General features: G+C 33.3%; 2 protein-coding genes and 1 long non-coding RNA gene across 3 annotated transcripts; all 3 read left to right on the forward strand.

The window, feature by feature from the left end:
- Positions 1–14,848: 14,848 nt before the first annotated feature.
- LOC111881714 (uncharacterized) lies at positions 14,849–15,462 on the forward strand. Its single transcript, XM_023878102.3, has one exon. The coding sequence runs from the start codon at positions 14,938–14,940 to the stop codon at positions 15,274–15,276; it is 339 nt and encodes a 112-aa protein (XP_023733870.1). The 5' UTR covers positions 14,849–14,937; the 3' UTR covers positions 15,277–15,462.
- A 3,635-nt stretch (positions 15,463–19,097) lies between these two features.
- Positions 19,098–19,853, forward strand: LOC111881719 (putative glycine-rich cell wall structural protein 1). Its single transcript, XM_023878107.3, has one exon. It carries the CDS (start codon positions 19,166–19,168, stop codon positions 19,628–19,630), a length of 465 nt encoding a protein of 154 aa, XP_023733875.1. The 5' UTR covers positions 19,098–19,165; the 3' UTR covers positions 19,631–19,853.
- Positions 19,854–20,396: 543 nt separating this feature from the next.
- On the forward strand, positions 20,397–21,515 carry LOC111881721 (uncharacterized). Its single transcript, XR_002846924.2, has 2 exons — positions 20,397–20,915; positions 21,256–21,515. It is a non-coding gene; the product is annotated as an uncharacterized LOC111881721 (long non-coding RNA).
- Positions 21,516–22,730: the final 1,215 nt, after the last annotated feature.

Raw genomic sequence — 22,730 nt, forward strand, 5'->3', positions numbered from 1 at the left:
GATCGCCGGGTAGGTGGAAGCCAGCCATACTATCTATGCGAGAAAGGGGAAAAGAAGATTAATAGACGTACTAACCTAAATTACTTATAAGATGAATCGTTACTAGTCGACCCAATACTTGCGTAGTGCATAACAATTACATGCAACCGAAGCAAGATAGTCCTTCGAATAAGCAACCCTAACTCTAGATCCCCAATCAAACAAGAACAGGAAATGAAACAAAGGCTACAGATTCTGAGTCTATAGTGCCCTAGTCACATGTAATCGTGGTGTATTCACTTAGCAACTATTGTCCTACCAGTAACGACCCTTTTAGTTATCATATATGTATGCTTTAGAGATACAGACTACTCCTATAGTATTCTTATGCTAGCGGTATTATGGTAGTGTTGGTAAGTTTTAGACTTGTTGCAACATCACAACCAAACTTAGGTACAAGCTAGTCACTCTCATGAAAATGTAGTTGATCAGGCTACATTCCCCAAAATGTGATTATATGTCTCTAAGCCCAATTATGCTATCCAACAATCTTAATACTTTTGTTCTGTTCTAGGGTGATACTGGCTCCTGTGTTTTATGCGTATATATATACTTAGTTAAATCTTTTAGATACTTAACAGTATATATTCTTGGTCAGAGTGTTTTAGTCCCGAAGTGTTTATAGTTCGTATATCTTTTATAGGTTGATATACTTGATTCACTATAAACAATGCTCTGATACCAATCTGTCACACCCCAAAACCAATAACGGCGGAATACGTTTCGGGGTGGAGGACGTCATGTACAGTATCATCACAATTATATAATAGTAAAAACAAGAAACATGCAACCATTTCATTTACATAGTGAGTTTAATAACAAGTGTGTTCTGTAAAGTTCAACAGCACCAAAAGTATACAAAAATAAGAGATGGATCTTGTATGCTCCATCTTCTCCAAATTGTTGCACCTGTACCTATCTATCTTTGACCTGAGGATACAAGTTATTTGAATACGAGTATCAGCATAAAGCTGGTGAGTTCATAAGAATTTAGTGTGAGTTTTAGTATAAAATGCATTAGTACAGATAGTGTGAAGGGTTACAGTTTACATTCGTAAGTAGTAGAAAAATCTAGAAAATCCTATATTTTCCAGAAAATACATTGTAATTGAAAATATGTAACTTGCATGTAAGTTTCATCATTGAAAAATCGTTTGTTGTAAAAGCATATTAGTGAGTCCCCAATAAGTAGTGTAATAAGAAAAGTTATGCCTGATATCGGTAATAGTGGCACAAACTCCCATTAGTATTAGGTACTTATTTACTTCGGGATTTTTAAACTTATTCTTTAGTGTTAGTATTTTAGTGTGAATGTAGTGTATTCCTTGTATGCTACTGGCAGTGTGAGTAATAGAGTACCCCATGACCTTCCCGGTCATGCATAGTGTAGAGAAGTAGTGGCATCCCTGGGCCTGCACGGCTCAGAGTGAGGCTAACAGTCGGGATATAATAGTGTCTGCCCCGTATAGATCTATACATGTAGCGTCGTTCTCCTGTCGGAAAACTCTGGGCGTAGTGCGTAGCGAATAGAGTATCTCATAGTGAGTTAATGTGTTATCTTCGGATTAGTACTTTCTCTTGTATTATAGTGTAGTAGTCTTTTGTATAGCTCGTAGTGTTTTCTCTTATTAGTGTATAGTCTCATAATAGTGTGTATTATAGTGTGTAGAGTAGTGGCAGTAACGAGTAGTAGTGGCCTTAACTATACCCATTATAGTTAACTTAGTGTGTATAATTCTTGGCAATTAAGTAGTGAAGGCATCGATTGAATTGAAAAGGCTCGTATCCAACACCAATATACATGATATATAATTAAGAAATCAACGACAGTCGGACCGATAACAACTACCCTAAGCCCACAATCAAACAAGAACAGGAAATAAGGCGAGCTATCGGTCCTAAGTCCTTCAAGCCTTACTTCTATAAATATATTAGTGTGGTTACATTTTATAAGAAAATATATTTAATAAAATTCTTGTCAAAAGGGAACATTTAGAAAATAGTTTATTTATCCAAAATAGTTTTGAAAACGCAAAGTTCTTTTATAAGGCATAGTGATAAATCACATATGATTTGAGTTATAGATAGTGAATCACATGTGATTAATTTTCATAAATATGTATATTCGACTTGTACCCCCCCCCTCTAAAACATATAAAAACATTTGAAAGGTTCATTAAAGGGGTATGAACTCATAGTTTATTGTAGGGTTCGAGTGTCAACGGATGCCCTGAATGCCAATGGTCCCTATAAATCATGTGATGACACATAATTGGGTTAGAACTAGGGCGTTTCATGCTTAAACATGATGGAAAAACATTCTTAGGGCTTGACATTACTGAATACAAATGTCTCATGATCCATACTTAGTGATTCATGCAAGTATAGGGCCAAAAGGGGGCATTTGAGTGAGTGCAAGGCCTTGAAACTTAGTGTGCGGCTGAGGTATGCGGCCAGAAGGGTGTGTGAGGCTGCACACAAGTGTGTGTGCGGCCGTTCAGAGTGTATGTGCGGCCGTACACAGGAGTGTGCGGCCGTACACTCCTCTTGTGAGTCCAAATGAAGTGTTTGCTCTTCACTCTAAGGAGATTTGAATGTGTGCTGCCCCCCTCATGAAGTTGTGCGGCCGTACACCTTCAAGGGACCATGAATATGATGAACATGATGAGTTTTAAAGCTTGGGATTCAAGTGTTTACCACTAATAAGCTCGAAGATGAACTAGATCATAAATATGAGGCCTTCAAGGTGTTCTTGGTTGAAGATTTTTGAGAGAGAAAGTAGAGAGAGAGTAAGGAGCATCCAAATAAATGAATGAAGTGGATATCCATCTATATATATGTTTGGGTGTGAGGCTGGAGGGGGTGTAGTTGGGTGTGCGGCCGCACACATGGGTGTGTGGCCGTACACACAAAAGTGTTGCCGTACACACCTCCTTTGGTGTGTTTGATCCGATTCCATGATGTAAAACACTTTCCAACACTTCCTAAGACCCATAGTTAGACTATATTATGCCCAAAACACGCCTTTGGAACCACAAGATTTACAAAGGATGATGAATTCAATATTTAAAGGCAATACGCGGACCAATTACATAGGATGAAAGTTTCGGTTGTCACAATACGCAAAATAGTTATTAGACTTTTCCAAGTGGGAGACTGTTGGATTAGTGTCTAAGTCCATAACTATTTTGGTATGTACTTGACCTGATGGTGCATGGTCCTTTTGGGTTGCCTTCACCAAAGCAACTTGATGGGATGAATTATGGAGAGAGAGGATTAATTATGATTTATTAATATATTATGAGAATAATATATTAAAGGAGAAATCATATTGTTTAATTAATATTAGTTAAGAATTAATAAAGAATTAAGCTTGTGGCTAAAAGACATTAATTGAACTTAAGGGACTAGAACTGTCAATTGTGTGATAGTTGAATATTGAGCTAGTGGACTCCATATTAGAGGGGTGGACGAATTCTATGGGGAAACCCATTAGAAATCGTCCTAGGCCTTTAAGGAAGGAGTCCATGGGTTGCTTAGGGCCTAAGCATCCAAATTAGGGTTTCCTTGTTAGATAACCCCTTGAGACTCAAAAACGTGGTGGACTTGTTCCATAGGGTTTCCACACGTTTTGGGTAGCCACCACTCTCCTTATTCTTCATCATCTTGCTCTTGGTGTTTGTGAACCATTAGAGGAGTGACATTTGTGACTCTAAGCTTTCTAAAGTCATTACAAGGAGGATTTGAGATTTTAATTGCTACATAACAATCAAGGTAAGATCTAAACCCCATTCTTATGTTAATATGATTAATTGTATGCTAGAACTAGGGTTTAAAGTCTTGGATGAATTGCATGTACAATAGAGAAACCTAGATCCAAGCATTAGGGTTTGCATGAGCACATAGGATGTTCTTATGGCCAAAACCCATCACCTATATACCAGGATACCGACCTAACATGTCACTAACATATCAACATGCAATAAACCCGAATACAAATCCGAAAAGGGTCGGCATTGGTGCCTTCGACCCTATTAGTATAGTGAGGACAACTCACCTCACAATGTCGAACTGTAGCGATAAGAGCAAGCTCCGAATCACAACCACAAACTCCACCACCTATAACCATCATAGGACCAAGTCCATCAAAATCCCAAATTACCAAAATACCCTCATGAGTCAAGCTTGGTCAACCCTTGGTCAAAGTCAAAGTCAATAGTCAAGGTCAACAATCCACGTTGACCCAACTCGTTGAGTGCACCTAGCAACTTGTCGAGTTCCTCTAGAACTCAAAAACCACAAAAACTTGAGTCAACTCGTCGAGTCCATACAACGTCCAGAAGATCAGGAAAAACCCAATCTACTCGTCGAGTTTTCTTACTAACTCGTAGAGTTCATGCCGAATCTAGAAAACGGGGAAACCAGTCTCGACTCGTCGAGTTGGCTTATCCAACTCATCGAGTTCATGTAGTCTACTTCTTATCCATACGATTTCAAGCTACTCCAAAGCTCTAAATGGTAGATCTAGCCCCTAGGGCATAGTTTCCATGTAAAGTTGCAAACTTTACGTGTATGCAAGGTCTTAAAGGCTAAAACCAAGCTAAAGAAGAAGTTTTAGGTAAGGAGAAGGCCATAACTTGCTAAAGACTAGAACTTTATGACTATAAGGGGCTAGAGGATTTTAGATCTGAAGTTACAACTTCAGATCATGCCTAAAACCAGAAATAACTCCACAACAACTAGAAATAGACCTAAACCTTTCCATGAAGAGATCTAGCTAGAGAGAAGTCAAGGTAACGACTTGTTACCTTCAACAGGTGCTTCTTTTTTACCTGATGATCTGAAATCTTAAACCACATATATGTTTTTGTCATATATCTTAATTTGGAGTTCAATCTGGATGGATCCATTTGTGCCTCAATGGTAAGAGACTTGATGAACATTATTGAATTAGATCATATCTTTTGTGTGCATTAAACAAATTAATTGCATTATAATTTTTGAATCTTTTGTTCAGGTATACTACACTTGGTAAAATTCCCACACGCTATTTACTCTACAAAGATGTGAACATGAATCGACTATAATCATGTGTGGAAGACAATGTAGATGGAGTTTAATTACTTTAGAATCTGATGGTTTATTGGAGTTGAAAGCTTTGGGTATCCAAATGAAGTTGTACACAAATTCGGTTGTATCAATCGACTATTATGTAAGTGGATTTCTATCTTGTTTCATCAGTTAAATGGATCATGAGTCGATGTGCCTCCAAAGTTCCCCATATTCATGTTATTACGATATAATTAAAAGAATCATATTCTATTTTGTTACAACAATGACAGTTTTTGAGGATAATGAAGTGATATATTTGAATTTTGCTAATCATTCTTACATATCTATGCAGGTTATTTTGTATTTCTAGGGCCAAAATTCTGAATGGGTGAATGTGTACATCAACAATTTGAACCCATAAAATGATGACTGGATTGGAGTTTTCTCCCCTGCCAATTTCAGGTTTTTATCAATTTTATTTTCTACTTTTGTCAATTTGTTTATTATATTTATAGCATCCTACTTCCATTTGTTAATTAATTAATAAAAAATGCATTGCTATAATTACATATACTTCTTAAAGTATAATATTTTTGAGAACATATTTTTTGTTCCACCTTTTTAGGTGGGACAAAAAGCTGCAGTTTTTATCCATCTTGGGATAAAAAATAGACCTGATAATCTGTTGTTTTCAGCATTCAACCCGCTTCCCTGAAAACTCAAAAGCCAGCCCTCCGTATTTATGCACTTCACCTATTAAGGTTTGTTCTTTTATTTATGACATGTGCATTTTAAAAATGAGTAATCATTTGCTAAAAGATAGGGATAGTTAGGAAATTTTATATATATCTAAATAATTAGTTTTCTAGCAACAACTCGTTACATTATTATCCAAATTTAATTATTTTGTCGTGTATAATATCCCTTGTATTAATTTGAATGTGATTCATATATTTACATGTGAATTACATGTGATTCACATGTAAATTATGTGATTCATATATAGATCATATGTGATTCACATGTAAATCTCATGTGATTCACATATTAATCACATGTAAATCATATATAAATGATATGTGATTCACATGTAAATCACAAGTGAATTACATATGAATGACGTATATATGCACGCATTTATATGTTAATCACATGAAAATCACATTTGATTCACATGTAAATCACATTTGATTCACGTGTAATTCACATTTGATTCGCATATAATTCACACGTGATTCACATGTGAATCACATATGATTTAAATGTGAATCACATGCGATTCACATGTGAATCACATTTACATATGATGTCATATGTAAATGTGATTTATATGAGAATCGTATGTGATTCATATGTGAATCGCATGTGATTCATATGTTAATCACATGAAAATCATATATGTATTTTTGTGAGTGTTTTTGCATCAATCATTTTTTTTAATTTTCTTGTAGATTTGGAAGAAATTGTGGTGAATATTGAAAAGGTGAAAATGATAAATTAAAGAAAATAAGAAAATATTGACACGAAGACATGAAAACGATTTGAAATTTGTAGCATTTTTTATTTTTTATATTTTATTTTGTATCGAATAAAAATATTTGTACTATTATATTTATAGATTCATTAATAAAAATGATATTTTTTGTGATTTACTTACAAATATTATAGTATAAGAAATATACAAATATGCATTTGAAAAAAAATATTCATATATGCACCTAAAAATTTACTTTTTAAAAAAATGCAGTTTCTTTTGAAAAAATTGCAATTTTTTTTTTTTTTGAAAAAAATGTAACTTTCTTTAAACAACTTGCAGTTTTTTGAAAAATTGCTGTTTCTTTATTTAAAAATGCAGTTTTCTAAAAACAAATGCATTTTTTGATAAAAAAAATACAGTTTTCTTTAAAAAAATTGCAGCTTTTTTTGAAAAAAATGAAGTTTTTTTTTTTAAATTATAGTTTTTGAAAAAGCTGCAGTTTTTTAAAAAAAATATTTTTCACAATTTTTTTTTTCAAAAATTCATGTTTTCTATAAAAATTAAAAAATCTGCATTTTCTTTTAAAAAAACGAAAAATACTATTTTTTAAAAAATCTGAAAATTTGATTTATGATGTAAATTTTTAGACATTTATATTAATATATTAAATAACACACAAAAAAATTAAATGAAATTGATAAGATGACGATCATGTCCTTAATGAATTACTTTTGATCCAACGCTCCGCTTTTAGTTCTTAGGTTCTCGGGAAACTATGAGTTCTCAACCGATCTCACCATATATATATATATATATATATATATATATATATATATATATATATATATATATATATATATATATATATATATATATATATATATATATATATATATATATGGTTAGGTTCATGTGAGACGACCTAATTTTGTGTGACCGTGAAACCCCTAAAATTATTGATGCTTAGATGGAGGTTTGAAGCCAAGACATGGGAAAATAATTAATACCATCAATGGTGTATCATTATCTACCAATCAAACAAACTATCAATTGTATCAATTATCAAACAGAAACTGAGTTACATAGATGAGGGAACTGAGAAGTTAATTCTTAAATTCTAAAAGAGTGTAACTGGATTCAAATAATGAGATAAAGATTTGATGAAAACTTATTCCTTTATATCAGTGAGTATAGGGTTGAGGGCAATTGCAAAAAGTAAAACTAAAAGCATTCAGTTTTAAAAAAACAGAAAATTTGAAATTCTTAAACTAAAATTACCTCTGAGATGGAAGCTTGAGCTAGGTGATGAACAACGACCATTTCTCCATCCACCGATTGAAGTAGTTAGAACAATTTGAACTCTTGTTTGTTGAAGCATGATTTTCGAAACCCACACAGCGTATGCTTTTCTATCTTTTTCCTCATCATCGGAATCGTTGATCCTCCTGTAACATCCCAAAACTCATACCAATCTAGACTCCTCCATGTCTCAAACTCATAAAGTTATCAACCTTATCTCGTATGAACCTCTCACCCTATCTAAAGGACCTTAAGTCCTTACCTCCAGTCCCTTACCACCTCTTGACGGCCATGATCTGAAGTTGCAACTTCAAATCTAGACTCCTCCATGTCTCAAACTCATAAAGTTATCAACCTTATCTCGTATGAACCTCTCACCATGCCCTAAACCTCATTATAGACTTGGTTTTAGTTTTCTAAGCCTTTAATATCTTGCATGCACGTAAAGTTTGCAACTTTGCGTGGAATTTGTGCCTTAGGAAGCTGGATCTACAATATGGAGCTTTGGGTGGCTTAAAAACGTCTGGACAAAAAATTGACTACATGAACTCGACGAGTCGCATAGTCAACTCGGCGAGTCGGATGAAGATTGCTCGTATTTGATTCTGCATGAACTGGTGAGTCGGTAAGAGGAATCGACGAGTCAGTTAGGGTTTTCCCCGACATCTGGACACGCAAGGACTCAATGACCTGGTTGGAAACTCGACAAGTCAATTAGGGTTTTGGTGATTTCTAAGTTCTTAAGGAACTCGACGGGTTGCTAGGTGTACATGCTAGCTAGCATATGATATTTATATGCACATGTTTGTTGGTTTGGGGGATTGGGTTGAGGCAGGTCCCGCTTTGTGCTGTGGCCAAGATACCCAGGGCGGAACAGATAGTCCGGACTTCGGTACGATGCAGGGGACAAGGTCCCAGTCAGTTTCCAAACTTTGGTCCAATGCAGGGGGCAAGGCCCCAGTTAGTCCGGACCTCGGTCCGATGCAGTGGGCAAGGCCCAATATGTGCTTTATATGTTATTGTATGGTATGTGGTAGTTTGGGGGAGCTCACTAAGCTTCGTGCTTACGGTTTCAGTTTTTGGTTTCAGGTACCCAGTTTTCAAAAGAGGAGCTTGGAGAGGTTGCAGTGCACACACCATAATCAGTTAGCCTGGGAATGTTTACTCTGATAATAAGATCATGTTTTGGATTAATACTCGGAAATTATGTTATGACTATGATGCAGTTTTTATAAATATGGTTTTAGTATTGTTTTTAAAAGAAATTTTTAGTACTGATTTTTGGGTCGTTACAGGAGTGTTAGAATGCTCAAAACCCAACATGTTTATCACGTAAAGTTGCAAACTTTACGTGCATGCAAAGCTCTAAAGTCTAAAAATGACAAAACCAAGCTTGTAAAGACGTCTCACACTTGATGGAAGGCTCATACTTGCCAAAGTTGATAACTTTATGGATGTAAAGGCCAAAGGGAGTCCAGATCTGAAGCTGCAACTTCATATCTTGGCTCAAACATAAGAAACCTTTCCTAAAACCCACCCAAAAGAGATTTAAGATGAAATGAGCCAAGGTAACAGCCTAATACCTTTAAGAGGGTGTCAGTTGAAGTAGATCTTTGCTTCCCATGAGTTCCTTGCTTCAATTTACTTGTTTCCCTAAGTGTTTCTTCACCAATATCCCTCTTCTAAGCTTTAACACACCAAAGAAACACACACACACACACACACACACAATTTTAGGGTTTAAGGGTGCCAAGGAGCTGTAAACGGGAGGATGGGGGAGACCAATGATCCTTTAAATAGGGTGCAATACCCCAAACTTTAGGGTTTCATCTGCCAGCTCCTACTCGTCAAGTCCCTTCTTGGACTCGGTGAGTAGGTCACTAAAACTCGTGGACCAACCCATTGTTACTCGACGAGTAGGGCAACCAAATCGTCAAGTAGACCTTGAAATCAAGAAAATTCTTATATAAAATCAATACATGAGAATCTGGGCGTTACACCAAGTCTCTAACCTTCAGATCCGAATCAATATGAGGTTTAGATGGATAAAGTTTCCAACTTCACCATTAACAAGGCTACTAACTTTCAAAATCTAAACTTTATGCACTTAAAGTGAATAAAATCTCATAACACCAAAAACTATATAGATATAACAAATGCATCATCAAGATTCAAACTTTATACGTCCAGAAGAAATATCAAGGTGAGAAAGGTTTGGATCTACAAGCTCCAATACAACTAACACTTATCCAATGAGAACCTTCTTCTCCAGGATGCACCAAGAACACACCAAAGCACTTTAAAACACCTTTTTTCTCACAAGGCTCGAACCAAGGTTAGGGTTTTAAGGGAGAACGTTGAAGGGTTAGAGGATGAGAACTAAAAGGGTTTGAGGGAGTTAAGGAGCTTAAATAGGGCTTAAAACCCTCAAATTAGGGTTTGACATCTGATCGCGTATGCCCAACGTACGCTTGGTATGCCCAGTGTACTAAGTTGGGTCTCCTCGATTGACCATGTCTAGTACGCCCATCGTACACCATGTATACCCAACGTACTAGACTAAACTCAAACCTCCATATCTTCGAACGGTCATAACTTCTTCGTTCTAACTCTGATTCGACAATCTTTATATCTACAAAAAAGTGTTGAAGAGCCCGACAATATTATCTAAATATATTGGACTAAAAACTTCTCGAACAAAAATCCATATTTTATGCAAGAAACCGACCTATGACTTTTCCCTTTCTACCATTCGGCCCAAAACACAATTCAAGGGATAAATCTCTTAACTATCATTACCTTCTCCTACTAGGACTAAACATTGCCTCCTTAAGGCCCAAAGCCTTACACAATCGACTTCCGACCCACACCCCATCAATAGCAGGAAACAGGATGTTATAACTCTTGAACGCGTGTATTTGTTTTAGGGTCTTGTCAATGTTATGATATGTTAAAGGAAATACTGAACGAGGCGTGTCGAGTCATTAGCCAGACGCAAAAATATATTGGTCGTTTTGAATGGTAAAGAATTGGGATTGTATGAGGATTTGCTATATTTGCATGATCGGTAATTGTCGGCCGAGGTGAACTTAAGAGTTGATGAAGGTATTGTCCCTTGTGAGATATATTTCTCATGATCATACCTCAATATGATTCATTAAGGTAATGTTGCCACCTTGTCAGGGTGTCATTTTCCACTTGTGAGTTATATTGCTCATAACCATACACGTTCTCTTATGCATTATCTCCAAATTATTTATATCATAATACATCATCTTTGTATCCTAACTTATACATTAGAGAGTATTGTCGGGAACATCAAGATACATTATTTGTTTTATCTTTAGGTATTACATCCTACCAACCAAATTGATCTCATTTCATAAGCTTAATGGAAACAAACTAGGGGTGTAACTCAGTCAAACAACTCATGAGATACATGGAATCGACTCAAACACTATTTGGAATCGACTGAGATGAAGTCGGGTTTAGCTTGAGCTCTAGCTACTTGAGTATGATATGAACTTGAGTATTGGAATACTCGAATCGTGAATGGCAAGCTTAATTGAGAAAAATTATAATTACACTTTTAAACTTGATTTTATTCATAATTGAATATAATTGAGGCGAGTTGAATCGAACTAACAAGCCTAATAGAAATTTTATTGCATTTTAATGTAATTTTTTTTAATAGCTAATGGAGTTGAGTCAAGTTATGCTCAAAAGTATTGATTATTTTACCAAGCTTGAGCTCGAGCCGTAAAACTAAGACTCGAGTCAAGTTGGAGTTGAGTTTCGAAGCTCTACATTGACATACATATATACATATTATCAACTATCGTCATAACCAATATTGAACCACTAAGACTGCCACAACCGTATCGAAACTTGGTCTTCTACAATCTCTATGTTTGTGGTTGGTCCTCCTCGATCACAAGTACTTGAAACTCTCAACCAAGAAATATATTCAGACACAAAAAAAGAAAAAAAAAACAACAAAAGTTAATAACTCAAAAGAGAATAACAAAATATTATCATATTTGATAAGTAATATAATAATTAAAAATAAAAAATTGTTTTTTTCGGTATATATTATAAAAAGTTAAAAACTAAAATATTAATTTTCTTCCAATGTTCATTTTTATTTCCCTCCAAAACTAATTTGTCCTATTTGTCCCTCCCACCGATTCCCACATGTAAATTTTCTATTCCTAAATGGATTTTGCATTCCCTCCAAATATCTATACACACATAACTCCATCGCGTTTTTGATTTTAGCCCATCCTCCCACTAATATCCATAAGTAGTCTATTACAAAGTAAGAGATGAATAAAAATGGGTAAATACTATCAATTTGTCCTCTCTATCATAAAGATGTGTAGCTTCATGCATCAGTTAGAAAAAGATCGAAAGAGCAAGACTGGTTGGCTACTATTAGGTATTTCGTGTTTTTTATTTTGATTATCTGCAATTCGAATTTAGAAGTAAAAAAAATTGAATAAATTCACATGACGATAAAACCACGTCCGTTTTAATTTTGTTAAATTAGTCTTAGATTTTGAATTTCTCTGTTTTGTTTGGTTTTGTTTTGTTTTTTTTACAAACATATCACTTATTGTTTCCATCGTTGTTATATATGTGTCTGCAACTGTGTGTTTATAATCTTACTTTAGATTTCACATGGATTTATTGAAATGTATAAATGATTTCAACTGCATTCAAAATTATAAATATTGTTTTGGGGATGGGTGGTTATAAATGATATTGTGAAATAGATAATTATAAAATTTTGAATTTTGAGGTTCAGGAACTTTCTAATTATTAAATTATTTGATTTTTGAATGTTTGCCTTTATATGAATTTCTAACATGATTATTGAATTTTTGCCATGCTAGAAATCACTTCGTACATTTGACTTGATTCTGCAAGTTTGATTACACGCTTGAAATTTGATTATTGAAACACATATTTGAATTTCCTTTTAATACTTTTACAAGCATAATAGTGTAAAGTGTGTAATTGGATGAAATGAAATTAAGGATTGTCAAAATGTATGTTTTATCGTCTTATACTATTTGTTTATATTTTATAGTTTAAATACGAGTAACACTACTTAGTTTTGTATTTTTTTTTTTTTGTTGTTGGTATCTTCAAAAACAGTTCATACCAGAAGACATTGGGCTAGCTGAGCTCTTAGACAAATAAAAGATAACTTTGAAGTCTCATTAAAGCTTTTAGGTTTTACTACTTTGGTGTGAATGACATAAATACCCCCAATTCTATTTGTGCAAAAAAATATAATGCCTTTACAATCATACATGGCTTAGGTGTTTTTATTAATGTAGTCCACTAATCATAATTTTTATTGCATGTTATAGTTTTTTCTTTTATAGGTTTTGTCAAGGAAAATTGAAAACGGATCTTCGGAGCGCAAATTTACCCATTAATGTTTTTGACTAATTTTACGTTCATTCTAAGTTTTAACTATGTCAATTATTGTTTCGTTGAAATAAATTGTAAAAATAATCTTATTGCTCTTCAATGTAAAAGTTTGTATTTTTGTATTTGTCAATATATAATCGATCCAAATTTGAAACTAATGATTTCTTTAACAAGTTTAACTAAAAACTCAAGAGGCTAGATAGAGTTTGACCTTCTAGTTACTCTTTGAAGCTGCTTCAAAGCGTATCAAATTGATTGACTTGATTACACACTTAGACCAACAATTATGATGTTTCCGTTATTCTTGTAAAAAATCCCGGTTGTTAAAAAATGGGTCCTATGACACACTGATATGATATGTGCCATACACATAGAACTCGGTTGTAAGTTAAAATCCGGGATCTATTATTATATAGCTAAAAGGCCCGGTTTTTAAAATGAGTCCGGGGTATTTAAGCATAGCATATGACCCGGATTTTGTTTTAAGTCGGGTCTTATAACAATCCCCATTATAAAGCCCGGTTTTTACATAATATAACCCGTTTATTTAAGTAACCGGGTCCTATTAAGCGAGTTCTATGTACCTTTTTGTAGTATCTGTTAACGAGTGATTTTTTCAAATAAAAGACATAGATTCAAGTCTACCTAGAAAACACTAAAACACAATTTTATCATAATTGTATCTTTTGTAGGTGCCATCATATTAAAAAAGCAATAGTTTCAAACTACAATTAAGGTGTGCTTTTGAGACTAAAACACTACAAAATTTTATAGCGGAGAGGTCTCAATTTTTTAAATCCTACAACCTTCAATCTTGAGGTGGTATGAGTTAAAATAAAACAAACAATAGCTCCGAAAACCCCAAATCGACCACTAGAACGTTGGGACAACGACCTCAAAGCCCTTCCTTTTTTGTTTTTTCCACATTGAAGATTGAGGAATCTGCAACTCATTAGCCAAAGAAAACACACTAAAAGTTATATAACTTTATTCTGCAAATGTAAAAGCATTCACCTAGTAGTTTTTATAAAATATAACTTTAACATACCAGCTAAAGAATTATGAAAAATATTCCTTTCATTATTTTTTTTTCTAAAAAATATACAAAAACGTTGGTGTAACTAGATGTTTTTTTTTTTATAAATAAAATCGAATTATTAATTTTTTTTGAAGCAATTAACAGATGGGAATGCCATCATTCATTCATTTGTTGTAATTTAGATTTTAGTTCGATAGTTAAAATTCCACAAAAAAATATTCGTGGAATTAAATTAAGTGGAGATGTTCATTTTGAAAATAAATGAAAGAAATTATCCGATAAAATCATAAAGTCCTCAAAGGGGTCGGCAGACACTTGTCAGAAACCCTTCAATCTCGACATTTTGGGTTATACTCAGCCACAAGATTGTTGACTTTTTGGAGTCCACTAGCATAATTAAAGTACAGCTCATTACAATTTCTCCACTTTCGCCACAACGTGTCCAATCCACCATGCAAAACTACTATAAATACGTAAATAATCTTTACGCTAATATCACAATTTCATTAATGATTAAACCTCGACATTCATACCAAGTCATATCGTATACACACACATATTGATTATAGTACACTTCTTCCAACCATCCATGAAGTTCCTACTACTACTTCTAGCTTTGCTTCTTGCTTCTTCAGCCATTTTAGGTGCACAGGGCCGAGTTGCCCGCAAGAATTTAGGTATAGATTTTGGTGGCGTAGGGGTTGGTATCGGGACAGGTGTTGGCATCGGAGGCAGTGGAAGCGGTTCTGGAGCAGGGGCTGGATCTGGATCTGGTTCGAGATCTTCCTCCTCCTCCTCTTCAAGCTCCTCTAGCTCAAGCACTAGTGGCAATGGAGGAGGTGATTCTGAAGCAGGGTCATCTGCAGGGTCATCTGCAGGATCATCTGCAGGCTCCCATGCTGGTTCAGGACACCGAGGTGGCGATTAAGTAAGGAAGTATATGAAACGTAATCGTATTTGTAACTAGTTATATCTGAATAAATGAATGGAAATACTAGCCATTTGTACTTGAAAGGAGTTGTATCTTCTTTTTATGTAAGAGTTAAGTGGTAATGTTGTATACATAGTTTGTATCTTTTTTCGAGATTGAATGAACAGTTTTGAATTTGACCAATTGAGCACTTTACATTTCAACAAATAAAAGAATATATATAAAATTTAACAATATTCATCAATTCTTCACAAGATGGGTTTTAGGAGGTAAAAAGGATAAATATGTTAAGGATTGATGTATAACACATTAAGCTATATTTTGTTTGACATAACCCATTAACTTATATATATATTTTTTACTTAATTACTCATTAAATCATATTGTCTAGATTAAGTAAGAAACGGAAACAACCGTTTATAGTTGTATACTTGTATGTATTAAGTGACTAGTTTATAACCCATGAGAACCATAACTATTAAATTAATTAAATTTTCATATTAAAAATTAAAATTATTAATCAATTATTTTAAATAAATTATTACTTAAGAGATATTTTTTAGTTATATAAATTACTAGGTATGAGACCCATTTATTACATGAGTTTATTTAAAAAAAATAAATATGAAATTTTAATAATTTGAGAAGTTTGAATTTATAAGGAAAATAAGAAAAATTTTAAATTGTTAAAATTAAAGAGGATTTAATACATTGAATACATTATATATATAAATTATTTCTAATAAATACCTTACATATTAAATTTGGAATTTTAATTTAACAAAATAAAATGACAAATGAAAAATAGAAAATACCATGTGTCCAAATGAAGAAGAAGAGGACATGTGACAAAAAGATTTTGATTTATTAAGGATGATCATTGCTGATTTAAATAAATATGTGAAGTTATATCACTTTATAATCTATATTAATTTTATTTTATTTTTAACGTAATGTTATTAATTTAATATAATTATAATGAAAAAATTTAAAATCTAAAACTTAAAATAGAGAATCAATAATTAATTTAATGTAATTAGAGTGAAAATTTTAAAATTTGAAATTAAAAATTGATAATTAATATATTGACAAATGACATGATCGATTATATATAGTTATTAATGAGGAATTCTAATAATATGACACTTGTCAATAGAAGAGCAAATTTATTTATTTATTAGAATTAGAATAGGGAGATTTACCTTATTACATGCACTAAGGTCTCATTTGATAGTTTCTGTCTGATAAAGTGTTGTCTGGTAAAGTGTTGTCTGGGAAAGTTTTCTGACTGGGAAAGAAACCATGCTGTTTGATTGACCGTGTTGAATAATGAAAAAAAAGTAATAATTCAATAAAAAAATAAATTTAAAAAAAGTTATTTAAAAAAAATTAATAATCCAATAAAGAAAGAAAGAGGCAGGGTTTGGTTTATAATTGTCTTTCCAGCCCATTTAGCCAGAAAGATATGGTTTTGGGGCTTTCTGGGAAAGACATATCTTACCGGGAAAGACCACTTCTTTTGTGTAAATCAAACAATCTTTCCGGTCCATTAAGCTAGAAAGATCTGTTTAGACCTGGAAAGATGCGTATCAAACGAGGCCTAAGTTAGAAAGAAACTACCCTCTTGACTTAGTGCCACATATTTGTAACCATAGGAAAAATATTATGGAAATACACTAAAACAAATAAAATAAAAGACTGTTGAGGTTTATGTTTAACAGTATTTTTAACACAAGTTCGCTTGTAACTAGACGTTTGTTTCTAGGGATACAAGAACTAGAAGCGGTTCATCTAGGCCGCCCGAACCTAAGAAAATCTAGTTACGACACTCAATAATTGAAGACAAATTAAACTTTAAGGTTGTAATTGGCGAGTGTTTAATTTGGTGATTTAATAAGGTTTTTAAAACTCAAATTTCGGTTATGAAAAATAAAATATTTGGTGAAAAGCTCCTGAACTTTTGCTGGTCGACCAATTGTGCATGCGTACACATATGATTGACAATTACACACAAGTTTAATGAACCCAAACTAATTCGGTTTGCATTAACAAGGCTACTAAACTTTTTTACTTATAATCTTATATATCCATTTCATTCCATCATCCCAGTTATGTTGACCGACTAAAAACATACTTAACCTCGCTTCTTAATTATTTCAACTAATTAATTCACTTTAAGAATTAATTTCTTATAGATTTTAATTGTGTTTTGGGCGCATAATATACCAAAATGAATGTATATATGAACACCGAAGAGAACATAGACATATAAACATTTGTCAATTTTAAATAAGTTTATGGTTCGAAAATCGTGTTTAAACATATTATAAAACCATTTTTGAAAATGAGATAAACCTGTGTTTCCAATAGCTAGTAACTTCTTTAAGTAAATAGAAAAAAAAAAGGATAATATATATAGACCTTCGATTATGAGGCAAAACACCGCTTTAAAACAAGCATATTTGTTAAACTGAATCAGTTACACTGAAGTTTAATTGTTTAATATTGTTGTCGATAAAAAATTCAAAGTGTGAAGATACAACCATACGGAAAGGGTGTTTGATTAATAAAGTATAATTGTCTCTATAAGAAAAAACACCAACGAAAATAGAAATATTCTGACGCCTGTTTTCTCGAGGTGAATTACATAATTTTGATCATTAATTTTATACTATCAGGTGATGTTAACTTAATTAGTTAATCCACGTGTACACAGTTACAACTTGTTAGAACACTCATTAGCCTAATTAGTTAATAAGTCTCTATACATACATACATATATATAGTTTAATCCTCTCATTTGGTTTGTAACTTTTTCTTCAATGAAATGAATGAAGTTTCTCCCTTTCTCTCTGTAAACTCAAACATGGTATCATAGCGATGATCCTTCCTTTCTTTGATTCTTTCATTTCTTCATTTCTTCAATTATGTCTCAGTGATCAGATGCTGGCAATTCTTCTGTTCATGATAATTCAAATATCCCTTATTATTTCCTTGGAGCATCAGATAATCCAAGTTGGATTCTAGTCTCAAATGTCTTTAATGGAATCGGATTCATGGCCTGGGAACGCTAGATGACAATCGCTTTATCAGCCAAAAACAAATATGTACACGTGGATTAACTAATTAATAAGTTAACACATGATCACTTTCAAAACGTACATCTAACACCAGCATATATGGCCGAAACTTAGCTAAAAGATAACTTAAATATTTTGAACTATACTATATCATGGTTTTGAATTACACAATAATTAACGAACGACAAGAGTTCTAAAAAATGCCCCATTTACAGAATTCCATATCATCGACAAACACTTAAAAACGAGTTTTTTTTTTCCTTTTTTTTTTCCAGATAATCTCTACCGCATTTTGAGGTCAGCTGGCGGGAGATCCTTATCTTCTTCGTATTAACCACATCTTATTTAGAATTTTGGACGGTGATTGGTGTGGATTTTATATTTTTTTAGGTGTAACTAAATAATTGGAGAGTTCCACTATCATTTAAAGTGCAATTGATCGTGGGTTGAGCAACAATAATGCCAATCATGGTAACTTTGGCCACTATACGAGTATCCACTAGCATGCTCGACCCATTTTCAGCCACAATTCTATGCTTCTTTCACACTTCACCGAGTTTTTAGGCGAGAAAACATAAGCAAATACTCCTAAAAAAGAACAAAAAGCGGTGGGGACCAAAAAATTGTCATTCACCAGTTTTCAACACCGAAATACCAATGTTAATAATCGATCCATGTGTCCACCACTTTCACTTCGTTTTTAGTTATTCACCCACCCTCTACACCTATAAGTAGACCTATGGTTTCGGAGCAATCACCAAACAATAAGCTAAACATTTCTTTTGATAAATAAAGGCTTAAGGTATATGGCGAAAATGAAGGCAATGAGCCTCGCTAGCTTGCTAGTACTTTCAACTTTAGTTATGGTGTCAGAGAGTCGGGTGGCGAGAAAGGACTTGGGTTTGGATTTGGGTGGAGTAGGTATAGGTATAGGTACTGGAATCGGTATTGGACTCGGAGGAGGTGGTTCAGGGTCTGGGTCTGGTGCAGGTGCAGGAAGCTCTGGTTCTAGCTCATCTTCCAGCTCCTCGAGCTCTAGTTCTTCCGGAGGAGGAGGGGGAGGAGCAGGCTCAGAAGCTGGCTCCTCTGCTGGTTCTCATGCTGGATCTGGTTCAGGAGGCCGGGGAGGCGGAGGTGGCGGCGGCGGCGGTGGTGGTGGAGGTGGAGGTGGAGGCGGTGGACGTGGAGGAGGGTCTGGTGAGGGAAGTGGCTATGGGTCTGGGTCTGGGTCTGGGCATGGGCGTGGAGGTGGTGGAGATGATCGCAAATAAGAAAATACGTACTAATTATCTTTTTCTTGGAAGATTTATGAATAAGTTATGCATGCATGCATGCATTAATTAAAATGGTTACTTGTGTATTAAGTCGCTTTTAGGTTATGATGAACAGTGCATTTGTTGGAATGCTTTTAGTTTAACAACAAATTGTGGTTCGTAGTTCATGATTGTACTGCATGCCATTATAATGTAATATCCTGTTTTCTTCTTTGGCAAATGATCAGGTTGCTTTCCAGTCATCCATAAAATTATAGTATAATTAATTTGTGTTAACCTCGTTTTTTACGAAAGGTAAAACTTAGTTCTAAATAGTATCATGCCACACCCAACTTAAAGTCATCATGTTGATGTTGTGAGAGTTATATCAATAAAAAGCCAAAAGCCAATCATAAACACTACTAGAAAACCATATGGTTTAGCTATAAAAAATAGCCAGAGCCGGTTTAAATATATATGGGCTGGGGTAAAAAAACAAAAAAACCTCTAAAAAATAAATATAATAAAGAATCAAAAAAATATCAATTACTCTTCAATATAGACGTGTTTAATTAGAAATAACAATCAAACTAAATTGTTTATCTTTTGAGTTAATTTGGGTTCCAACCAACTTTGAACCCTAAAAATGATTTAGGTAATATATATATATATATATATATATATATATATATATATATATATATATATATATATATATATATATATATATATATATATATATATATATATATATATATACACACTACATAGCTCATAAATTTCGGGTCATTTGGAGTCGTGGGCCCTGGGCGGTCGCCCGGGTTGCCCACCGTCGGCCCTGAAAATAGCTATGGAAAATTTCCGTAGGTAGTTACCTATATAATATCAACGGAATGGGATGCCCTAATTTAGTAACAGAATAACACACGTCATGAAGTCCAATAATAAGAAGTTAAATAACCCGGTTTCACAACCCTTATTGGGTTTGGTTCGTCGGAATTGAATGGAATTCGGGGGAAAAGGAATCCAATTCCTTTGGATTCCGGCGTTTGGTTCAACATTAAGGAAAGGAAAATGATTCCTAAATGAGCAAACATTCCATCAAATGGAGGAAAATACTTTCCTTCAAAGAAAGGAGGGAATTAATTCCATACCATCTAGGAAAGTGAAAAGTACAATTATACCCTTTTAATTTCACAAAATCATTCTAACCCTATCTCACGTATTCTCCATCTCTACGTCAAAATCAGATTGCAACCGACTTCAACACAACACTCGTCTTCTACATCTCGTCTTCTGCCAGGTAAATCTCTTTCTTACTCTCGATCTCGCTGTCTCTCACTCTCGTTCTCTTTTCTTTATCCATCTCTTAATTTCTTGAGAAATCTCGATTTGGATCATGTAAAACAGAAAACATGATGGTTTATACCTGACAGAACTGATTTATTTTGTATTCACAACAACATCTGTCAAAATTGACTGTGATGTTTTAGATCTATTTGCTGGAAAGAGACGCACCATAACACATACAACCTATTTTTTCTTTTGAACTATTTTTTGACATATATGTTTTTTGTTTGAATCTATTTTAAATCTTCTGGTAAGTAAATATGTTGATCCTCACCATCATTTATGATTTGCAGTTATAGCTTAAGTACTCCCTAGATCCTATGTATCATCAATATTTCAACATTGTGGAAGAAAACATTGGTGTTCTAGGTTGTTGAACATTCAAATGTTGCAGGGATGGGAGTTCAATGGTTTATTTGTATTAAATTGAAGACAATTACTTCATAATATTTTCATGGAGATTAGATATAATGATAGAAAGATAGATGTTAAAATGGCAAATTGTGTTACTTTCATGTTATTGAAGACCTAATACTGATGATGGTTTGTTTAATGCTTTTTGGATCGTAATTTTCATTGAAGCTGCTTGATTGTTTTATGCAAATTAGAATAAAATTTGTGAAGTCTCGAAACTAGACTTACATGTGTAAAAGAACATGGATTTTTAGATATCTAAATATGTATATATGAAATGTTAATTGGCAAGTAATGACAAAAAAAAGTATAAACACAAAAAAACATAATTTTTGACAGTGTAATAAAAAATGACAATTCTGTCATTTTAACTAAATTCCAATTCCATTTCCTTGAACCAAATAGAATCTGAAATTAATTCCAATTCCATTTCCTGCCAACCAAACAACATATGGAATTGGATTCAAATTCCTAACAGATTCCTTTTCCAATTCCAATTCAAATTCCTTCAGCAACATTCTGCGAACCAAACAACACATAAATGTTCCATTTTCTTTTAGAGAACACAAGATCTAGATTTGAAAATATAATAGAAACTTTTTGTTATTTGTAAGTTCCACATTCTTTTATAGTAACCGATTCCCTTTTAAGCAAAAGTTTCGGTTCTAGTAACCGAAACCTCGAAATAAGCATAAATATTCATATTTATTTATACATAATAGCTACATACTTCCATGTGTTTCATATGACAATAATTTGCTTTATTTTTTTTAAACATAATACGATTGTACTTTAATTTCCATACACATAACAACACTATAATTTCAATTATACATATAATGCTATTATACTTACATTTCATAGTTGGGTCTTTTATCAATGGATAGATTTCTGAAATCAATGTTATTCTTTATAAGGATTTCGTCTAAATTTTTTATAATAGACATTGTGTTGTAAATTAAGGATGGTGACTATAATAATTACTCTGAATGTTGATTAAAATTGTTGGATAACTATAAAATTAGCTAAAGTAATTACATGTGGTTATCAAAAGTTATGATTAGCCATCTAGATCTAGAGTGTTAATGATAGGGAGCTGTTATTAATATCTCTGTTTTTATCTTCATACTCCTGCAATTATTACTTTTTAGGTATTTGATTTTTTTCAATTACATTTTTGTAGAATTTCATAGTTATTAACCAATAACTAAACAATGTTACATAGAAGACAGTGTATTACATAGAAGACAGCGCACTGTGTAATTTAAATCTTTTTTTATGGAAGACTGCACCTTCATCTATGTGAAGTGTGTTCAATTTTTCATAAATTAAAACAATTTATAAACTACAACCA

The sequence above is a fragment of the Lactuca sativa genome, chromosome 8, assembly GCF_002870075.4.
Source record: "Lactuca sativa cultivar Salinas chromosome 8, Lsat_Salinas_v11, whole genome shotgun sequence".
Taxonomy (NCBI): domain Eukaryota; kingdom Viridiplantae; phylum Streptophyta; class Magnoliopsida; order Asterales; family Asteraceae; genus Lactuca; species Lactuca sativa.